Genomic DNA, 10,389 nt, shown 5'->3' with positions numbered 1-10,389 from the left:
AATATTAATGCTTATTAGTTTAGCATGCATATCATTACTAAGGCCCTGTTTACACCTGGTATGAAGATGCGTTTTGGTCGATCGGATCACAAGAGGCAACACTAAATAGAGGTGTAAAGGGGGTCTAAAATATTTCGAGCTTTTCCACTTTCAACCACTTCCAGAGGTAGTCGAAAACACATTCGACCAGATTGCTTTCGTAGTGTAAATGCTCATGCGGTCGAATGTGTTCAAACAGCCACAAAAGACCGTCTACTCTCCGCCTACTGACCTGATGCATGGGAAGAGCGCTAACCAGATGGGATTTAAACCTTTGTCGGCTGAAGACCTAAGGTCGCGTTCATACGTAAATTGCGCCAGCGTATTTCGTCCAAAAAAGCCCATACATTTAGGCCTCCCTGCCTGTAGACCCTCAATTGAAGAAATCAGAACAGAAGTGGTTGAAAGTGGACAAAAGAGACTGATTAAAACAGCAGATGTAAACAAGTGTGTGTCTCCCTCCTCTACTTGTGATCCGAACGACCAAAACACACCTTAATACCAGGTGTAAACAGATAGTGTCTGTTTATTAGTACTTATAAAGCACATATTAATGCCTTATTCTGCATGACCATATTCTACATCCCTTCATCCTACCCACTACCTAAACCTAACAACTACCTCACTAACAATTAATTAGCAGTAATTAGGAGTTTATTGAGGCAAAAGTTGTAGTTAATAGTTAGTAAATAGTGAGAATTGGACCCTAATCTAAAGAGTGACCAAATATATTAATAGTGGTACTTGCTTGGGACATTAATGAGTCTTCAAAAATTGAGTGGGTTATTAAGGAGAGGTGTGCTTTTAGTTTTCTAAATGATATAATTCACCGGATTAAAAAATCTCATAGATTTACATTGGAGAGGAGACCTGAGCCATATCTAGAGACCAGAATATCAGACATTTTACTTGGCAACCACCTAGTAACCATCCAGAGAACCTGAGCAGCACACCATAGTAACTATACAGCACAAATACTTGAAAATCACCTCGAACCCTCTTAAAACCACCTTGCAATGGCCTAGCAATTGCTAAGTATCTCCAAACCAGTGTGTTTATGATTACAATAATAAATTTAAATTATGTGATTACAAATAATAGTTTGCAATATCAAGCAACATAATGATTTATGTTTTTGTAAAGCTAAAATATAATAATAAGAAACCAAAAATGTATGCAGTGCACCTCTTGATGGAAATAAATGTTGTGATGTTATTTCCATCAAGAGGTGCACCAGTTTTTGCTCAAGATCTTGTTTTGACGATGCAAGAGTCCAGCACTCTGTAAAGTCTCCTCCAGCACATCCAAAAGACTTTCAATGAATTTAAAGGGGTGGTATAATGCCCTTTTCACATGATGTAAAATAATTCTCTGATGTCCCCAGAGTGTGTAAGTGAAGTTTTAGCTCAAAATACCCCACAGATATTTTTATATAGCATGTTAAAGTTGTCACTTTTTGAGGGTGAGCAAAAACGCACCGTTTTTGTGTCTGTCCCTTTAAATGCAAATGAGCTGCTACTCCCAGCACAGGGGGCAGAGCTTCAACAGCTTGTGTCCTTTTACCTCACACAGACATGCACTGAAAATTTCTAAAACCTTTAGCCTTTTATGTTCAAACCGGAGTCAGAAAGATGGAGAGACTCAAGAAGAAGTGACAACATATAGACAACATTTCTGAATGGTTAGTTGATGAATTTATGTAGCTTATGTGTAGTTATGTTCTAGTCATTGATTAGCATATTCTGTCTTGATAATCCATAAATCGTGTTCAGGGGGAGTCCTTAAAAAGCAGGCAGTGTATATAATGTTATTAATATTAATGATAAATTCTGTTGAAGTAATGGACCTGTTTTTGTGTGTATGGTTTGTATAGTGATAGATTGCGGGTCTCCTCCTTCAGTCCTCCATGCCGACCGGCTCTCCCCCACTATCACACACTACAGTAGTGAACTTCAGTACGGCTGCCGGGAGGGATTTCAGTGGAAGAGAGGACAGAATTCATCCGTCTGTGGTCTGGATGGAAAGTGGCATGGACCAAGTTTGGTCTGTGAAGGTAATGTTTACATGTGAGCAAAAAATGACTGTCTGCACGATTATCACATTAGGTGTGTGACACCACATTTCCAACCCATTTTGCTTCCATAATTTGATGTATTTCAGAGTGAAATGGGATATTCAACACACAAAAACAAAAAAGTGTAGGGATCACACACACAGGCTTATACAAATACATTGCATATTTTACTGTCACCTGACATAAAATATAATCGATTTCTTCGTAGAAGTGGACTGTGGAGAACCTCATGTTATGCCTCATTCAAAAATGGTTTGGAATAACATCTCTCGAATGGGATCATTGGCGCTGTATGTGTGTGACCCACAGTTTTATAACAGCGGACGTGAGAATGTGTCAGTATGTACTGCTCATGGGACATGGAGCCGTCCTGACTTCCAGTGTGAAGGTATCTGCTTCTGTTACTTATGTCGACAGAAATATGACAGCGTATCTCAAGCAAAGAATCGGTTGAGATTGTTTATGTGTGTTTAGAGATAAAATGCGGTTCTCCTCCGGTCCTGCCTCACTCAGTGTTATTCTGGAACGGTGTCAGTAAGATTGGTTCTGTGGCTCTGTATAACTGTGTAACTGGATATCACAGTTTGGATACAGGAAATGTGTCCGTGTGTAAAACCGACGGTCAGTGGAGTAACCCAGACTATTCTTGTGAAGGTACAGAGATTTTTTTTATTTTCAAAGAAAGTTTTAAAGGCATAGTTCACCAAAAAAATTCAGATTGTCACAATTTATTCACATTTATTCATGTCAGCACGAGTTTCTTTCTTCCCTGTAGAACTCAAAATAATGAATTTTCCAGAATATCCTGGCTGCTCTTGTCCATACATTGAAAGAATTATGTTTTATGCAAAAATTATGTTCTTCCTCAGTATTTTTGTCTTGAATTCCAGTACAAATATCTAAACATTCTTAAATCAAGATACATTTACTTGAGAAGCAAAATGACATCAGATATTTAGTCTTGTTTTCTGAAAAATGTATCAAAATGAAGTGAGTTTGTGCATAAAACAAGAAACAAATATTTGTCAGTGGGGTCAGAAAAAGAAACTTAATTTAATTAGATATGAATTAGATATTTTGTCTTTGTTTTAAGCATAAACTCACATATTTTTGACATGTCACAAAACAAGACTAAATATCTTTAGTCGTTTTGCTTCTCAAGTATGTATCTTGATTTAAGAACGTGATATTTGTGCTGGAAAAGAAGACAAAAATACTGAAGAAGAACATAATTTTTTTGCAGTACAGTCAAATTGAAATTATAATGACAAAAAAGTACTAAACAAGTATCTCTATTCGCTATTATTCAAATCTTCTGAGGACATATGAAGTGCTTTCTGTGTGATTCTGCATATTCAAACTTCTGATTTTTTCTTATACACTCTTAAAAATAAAGGTTTCAGCAATGCCATAGAAAAACCGTTTTAGGTTCCACAAAGAACCTTCAATAAAAAACAGTTCTCAAATTCATATTTTTTTTCTAAGTATGAAAAGACATTTTTTTCATCACTTTTAAAATTTGTGCAATGGAAAGATTCTATGGACGTTCAAGGTACCTTATGTAACCATCAATGCCAATAAAGAGCCTTTATTTTTAAGAGTGTATAAGCAATGTTATTCCTCTGCTCTTCATAATACTGCAGTGATTCGGTCATAAATTGACATGTCATTTCCTTCTCAACAGAGATTGTGTGTGGGGAGCCTCCTATACTGCCCCTCACTGTACAGATATGGAATGGCAGAGTCACATTTAACAGCACTGTAACATATCACTGCAAACACGGTTACTATCCTAAACAAGGACATAATATATCTGTGTGTGCTGAGAACGGTTATTGGACGAAACCTACTCTGTTGTGTGAAGGTAATAGTTTGCATGCTTTTTTTTTTTTTAACTCAAAGTAAATAAATGAATAAATGAACTGACTTTTTCTTTAATGTGTAAACTGAAGATATTTTCAAGGATTTTGTTGTTTCTCAGAGGTGAACTGTGGCATACCGCCTTCTCCCCCCCTCTCTGTTATGATATGGAGAGGAGACACTAAAGTTGGATCTAGTTTGTCTTATAAGTGCATTGAAGGATTTCATAATGTTAGGGAAGGAGATACGTCAGTTTGCGATTCAGAGGGAATCTGGAGTGAGCCTGATTTTCTGTGCCAAGGTATATTTTTACACTTTTATTTCTTGTTGACGTTTTCTCCCTTTATTTTGTGAACGGGTCATTCTCAAGAAACGGTGCAATTTTGGTCTCTGTCAAGTCAAATCAAGTCACATTTTTACAGATAGTTTCAAAGCAGCTTCACAATAATAAAAAAGAAAATAACATTATTACTGTTCTTCAATTATGAAACAAAACCAATTTCAGCTGTAAATCAGCTCTAAAAAGACAAGTGTCATTCAACTCAATTTAGTCTAATGTTGATTCAAATTAGTTCAATAACAGTGTGAATGTTAAAAAGTTCATTAGTTATGAAGCAAAATCTGTTCAACTATAAAGCAGCTCTACAGAAGACAATAGTGTTATGATTCAGCTCAAGTCAGTGTTGATTCAGTTTAGTTCAATAATAGTGCAAAGTTTGTCAAATTATGAAAACAAGCTTAAATCAGCTATAAGCAGCTCTACAGAAGGCAAAAGTGTTGATTCAATTCAGTTCAATAACCATGTTGATGTTTCAGAGTTCATGAAACATCCGATTGAGCTATAAAGCAGCTCTACAGAAGACATTAGTAATTATGATATGATAGTGATATAATTACTGAATTAACTCATTGATTATTTAATAGATGTAACTATTAAGTGAATTAGACAGTTTTGAATAATAACTCTTGAATTGCGTGTTTATGGGGGCGTGAGAATGAAGGGAAAGGTTGACCATTTCATGAGAATGACCTATGTGATATTTCAGTGCTGTCCTCTTTAATAAGCTGATAATATGTATGCACATGTACAGTGTGTCTGTATGTGTGTTTGTTTAGAAGTAGACTGTGGCGTCCCCGTCTCACTACCTCACTCAGTTGTGTTGTGGAATAGCAGCTCCAGTCTGGGCTCTGTGGCCCTCTATGTGTGTGAAGCTGGATATCGCACTGTGGGTGAAGGAAATGTGTCACTGTGTAACTCAAATGCAAAGTGGAGCAAAGTTAACATGAGATGTGAAGGTACTGACAACATTCTGTCATCATTTACTCACCTTCACATCATTTAAAACTTCTTTGTGGAACACAAAATGCTGCTTTACACTTTAGGTCATCATATTTTCAATGGGAAATGATGAGATATGCAGCATTTTTGCAGTGGTCTTTATTTCTAACGCTCTACACTGATCTCAATAAACAGAGATAGACTGTGGACCTCCCCCAGAATTCCCACTAACAGATATAAAGTGGAACAATGCATCTGTACTGGGCAGTGTGGTTCAGTACAAATGTAAATATGGACTCAAACAGGAGAGTGACAAAAACACATCAACGTGTACATCAGATGGATCATGGGAAAAAGTGTCTGTAACGTGTATAGGTAAACAATTGAATTCCTAATAATGACATACACTATGTTTAAAGGTTTGGGGTCAATTATTATTTTTTAATTATTTAACTCTTAACATTAAATTGATCAAAAGTGAGAGTAAATACATTTAATACCACAAAAAAATTCACTGTTTCCACAAAATGCAGTCCAAATGTTTTCAACAATTGATGATAATAAGAATTTTTTCTTAAGGAACAAATCAGCATATAATAAAGGATCTGAAGGATCATGTGACATTGAAGACTGGTGTATGATGCAGAAAATTCAGCTTTCAACCAGATGAAACTGGATAATATTCTGATTGTTCCAAACCAATCTGACTTCTGACCTATAATGCTGCCTGAATCATAATCACACACTGTTCGTTCATTGGCCAGAGGAGAACTGAGCGACTGAGCTTGGGTTCTCCCAAGGTTTTTTTCTCCATGCTGTCACCTGATGGAGTTTTGGTTCCTTTCCACTGTTGCCTTTTTCCACCTTTGTTGCCATCGGCTTGGCTTGCTTAGTTGGAGACATTAAATTTAACATTAAATTTAATATTCAACAATAATAAAAATATATATATAAATTAACTAAATTAATAACTTTTTTTAAAACAAAAATGAAACATCACTGAAATTACTTAAGCTGGACTGTGACCCCAAACTTATGAACATTAGTGTAAATACCATGAATATCATACATACTGCATTTTCACAGGGATTTATTTGTCACATGGGAAGCAATTACAAGGTCTATATTTTAGTAAATAGTCCAAAAAATTAAACAAACACAATATCACACAGGGCTTTAATCAAGTAAGAGCTAACCTATTATAAATTTTACGTAGAGAATGTTGTGGAAAGTTACTTTTTTTTCTTGAATGTAGTGTGATACCAACTTTTAAATGAAGTTTTTTTTCCTGTATAATAATAGTGGAAATGTTCCAACATATATATATTTTTTTGTAGTTAAGCAAACTGTCATAAATAACCCTACAGTATGACGACTAATCCACAAGGACAAATTACAATGAGAAAAAGAGAACAAAATCACATCCTTATATTCTGTCACAAATGTCCTATATTCGGATCAACATATTTCAGAACAATATCTGGAATGATATTCATAACCATTTCTGTGTGTTTTCTCTCTATAGCACATTGTGGCCCTGCACCAGAGGTGCCGCACGCAGAGGTAGCGTGGGACAACAACACTGCAGTGATCCACCGCTGTGTGAAAGGACACTACAGACACACAGGAAGTGACATTTCAATATGTGACATCACAGGAACGTGGCAGATAGCCACCCTGCATTGCAAAGGTAAACACACACTGTCATTGTTCAGCAAAAGTGTTTGAAATCAATTAAAACATAGTGTGACATAGCCAAAAGAGTGGCCGTTGACATCAAATCTGGTCTAATATGCTTCTAATTCTCTGTGTTCCAGAGCTGAAACTGATAATTAATGATCTGGTGGTGATTAATGAAAGATGTCTGCACTGGAATGCAGAGAACGAGGGATATAGGGAGAAATACACAGTGAGTATTCATCAGTTCATTTTAGCTATATCTTTGCACTGTTGTTGTCTCTCAATCATGAAATGAGGTTGTATGTGGCATCTCAACACAGGTGACGTTCGTTGGATTGCGAGACTTTGATCGGCTGTTTAGTGACAGGAGAAAAAAGAAGTTCAGCTCCACTGCCCAGATGCCTGTTCTCTGTTTAAATCTCTTTCCTGCTACAAACTACACCATAACCATTACAGCCGAGTCCACACGTGCCACGTCTACAGTGACAGCAAACACTAGCATACCAGGTACAAAACAAAAGCTGCAAACATCCATAATCCACAAACATTTAGTTTTGCAAGTAATACGTTTTTAAATTACGTGCACTCTAAAAAAGACTACACTGGCTCAACTTTAAAGATTAAGGAAACAATTTGAATACATCTTTTTTTTTAAGTAACACCGTGTAAATATTTACACGGTGTAAATACCGTGAGACTTTTATAGACAGACTAACCCAATTTGTTTAGTACAAACTCTAAAAGCTTCATTAAGTTGAACCAACTAATTTTAATTCCAATATTTTGGGGTGCACTGTTGAATTGTTGACAATAAGACCAGGAACATGCATTAAAGGGATAGTTCGCCCAAAAATGAATATTCTGTCATCATTTACTCACCCTCAAGTTGTTCCAAACCTGTATGAGAATCTTTGCTCTATTGAACATTTTTTTTTTAAATGTTGGTAATTAAATAAATGACAGTAGCCATTGACTTCCATAGTAGAAAAAAAAATAGTCAATGGCTACCGTCAACTGTCTGGTTACCAACATTCTTCAAAATATCTTCTTTTGTGTGGATTTATGAGTGCCATTGTGTGGTGCTTACTGACATCCAAAACGATAAAATTAATTCTCGTTGTCCTTGTATTTTGATTTGGACACTGTGCTGCTTGTGTTCTGTTACTAGTCCCCCCCACACCAGTGATCAAATACAGTGAAGTAGAGGCTTCATCGCCCACTCTCAGATTACGGAGATCGACCAACACACTTGACTCAATATGGTAAAGACGCTTAACATTTCTTAAGAGTTAATGTAACAATAAGGTTTCATTAGTTAACATTAGTTAACTACTGTAGTTAACTTGAACTACAGTAACAATGAACTGCACTTCTACAGCATTTATTAATCTTAGTTAATGTTGATTTCAGCATTTACTATTACATTATTAAAATCAAAAGTTGTATTTGTTAACATTAGTTAATGCACTGTGAACAAACAATGAACAGCTGGATTTTTATTAACTAATATTATCAAATATTAATAAATACAGTAACAAATGTATTGCTCATGGTTAGTTTATGTTAGTTAATACATTATCTAATGTTAACGAATGAGACCTTATTGTAAAGTGTTGCCGTTAATGCCAAAATAATGCCTAATAAAAAGTGAATGCCATATGGGCATATGTAGTGGATTCAAACATCTGAGACCAGACTTGAAAATGCTTCTAATTTGCATTCTTTTCTCATTTAAAACCAAAGTTTTAATTAAAAATGACATTATCAGCATAAGAATTTTTGAAAATGTGAACTAAAAAAATTTATGTTTTTGGTGTGTCATAAAAATACAACCATTCAGTGTTATGCTACTGAAGTTTAGGTCCATCACATAATATTAACAGATACACATTTTGATTTTAATAATGTATTAGTAAATGTTCAAATTAACTTTAACTAAGATTAATAAATGCTTTAGAAGTATTTTTTTTTTTTGTTAGTTAATGTTAACTAATAAAGTTAACAAAGTGTTTCCAAAAATGCATATGAAATTATGGTATATTTAGAAAAAAAAACTTGCAATTTGATCCCACTGTATAGATAATTCAATATTCAGTTGCTGTGAATGTCTTTTTGTGTCTCATGTCTTCAGTATGTACCAGGTGTTCGTGTTACCAGTCGAGGGCGTGATGCTGTTTGACTGCAGCTCGTCTGTAAGTCCGCGGTTCTTCTCGCAGCAGAGATGTGACCGAGGGTACGTCACGGCCCAGATCCAGCTCAGCGGTCTGAGTGCAGAGCTGAACTTCACTGTCGGGGATCAGCAGCTCTATGGAGACTTCTTCAACGCACCTCTGGAAAACGGAAAAGACTATTATATTATTCTCCGCACTGTATGTCAGTGGGGAAAGGTGGGAAGACATCTTAAGACAACCTGTAAAATTAGTGCATTAAAAATGCTTTGAATTTTCTCTAACTTCTCTCTCTGTGTTTTCTTTATTAGTCTAGAACACAGTCTTGTGTCATCTGGGCTAAGGCCCGAGGTAAATCTCTCTAACACTGCTTTGTGCTACCTGCAAACTCTATGTAAAAAATAACCCGGCGTGGTTCAGTGTAAACCGCTGCTTTTCTCACCTTAGGAACATCCTACATCATGAAGATGTCTGCTCTTGTAACTGTTGGATCCATAAGTGCTGTTGGCTCAGTCATTGTCATAGGATACTGGTACAGCTGGTGAGATTGCATTGAAATGATGTGCCTATTTCCTTTAAGCACTGTCAAATTATTTTAAATGTAATTTTTTTTTTTTTTTTTTTACAGGTACTGTAAAAAGTCCAGTCCCAGATTTTTTTCTCCAGTTTTATGAACAATCTTCACACACTGATTCCTTTGTTCTGAAATAAAACTGTTTGCGATACTGATGAGTTATACTGTGTCATCTTTTCATGCGATCAGAAACATCCTGCCATAGTATTCACTTTGCAGTTATAGTAGATGAAGTTACTGAATTTACAGTAGGATATTTTATTGTAATGAAAACCAACTGAAACGCATAAGGAAAAATCGAGAAAAATAATAAAAAGGTCCAAGCATCAATGTTTCCCAATGTCTATATTTAATTTAAATATTGTCCAGAGTGCACATAGACAGCATATATTTTCACAGTGTTGAAAAGGATGGATCACGAAGATTAAAAAAACCCATAAATCTTTTAAAAACGTAAATATGTCCTTTAGATGGCAGTGCACTACCACTGTTCCCCCCAAACACACAAATATGTGTGTGTGACACACACACAGATCTTGTTTAGGAAGAGCATCACTGAAAACAGTGAAAATCTGGCCACCGTCTGAGTCACCAATCGCGTTTATACAAAACCAGATTATTATTATTATTATTTTTTATTTCAGATGATGATATTTTGGTAAATATGTACCAGTATGTACTAATGCCAGTAGTCTATGAGGGAGCATAGTATCCC

General features: G+C 35.7%; 1 protein-coding gene across 1 annotated transcript; it reads left to right on the top strand.

Moving 5' to 3' along the window:
* Window positions 1-1,899: 1,899 nt before the first annotated feature.
* susd1 (sushi domain containing 1) lies at window positions 1,900-9,831 on the top strand (the record flags this gene model as incomplete). The annotated part of the gene is made up of 15 exons (XM_079872367.1): window positions 1,900-2,092; window positions 2,322-2,501; window positions 2,588-2,767; window positions 3,798-3,977; window positions 4,095-4,274; window positions 5,090-5,269; window positions 5,448-5,627; window positions 6,778-6,942; window positions 7,070-7,161; window positions 7,253-7,439; window positions 8,101-8,194; window positions 9,064-9,319; window positions 9,412-9,451; window positions 9,548-9,641; window positions 9,729-9,831. The coding sequence occupies 15 exons, from the start codon at window positions 1,900-1,902 to the stop codon at window positions 9,772-9,774; spliced, it is 2,247 nt and encodes a 748-aa protein (XP_079728493.1). The 3' UTR covers window positions 9,775-9,831.
* Window positions 9,832-10,389: the final 558 nt, after the last annotated feature.

Source organism: Squalius cephalus (assembly GCF_949319135.1).
Source record: "Squalius cephalus genome assembly, chromosome: 5".
NCBI classification, from domain to species: Eukaryota; Metazoa; Chordata; class Actinopteri; order Cypriniformes; family Leuciscidae; genus Squalius; species Squalius cephalus.
Note: the sequence above shows the minus strand (reverse complement) of the source record. Positions and strands in the feature narration are given on the sequence as shown.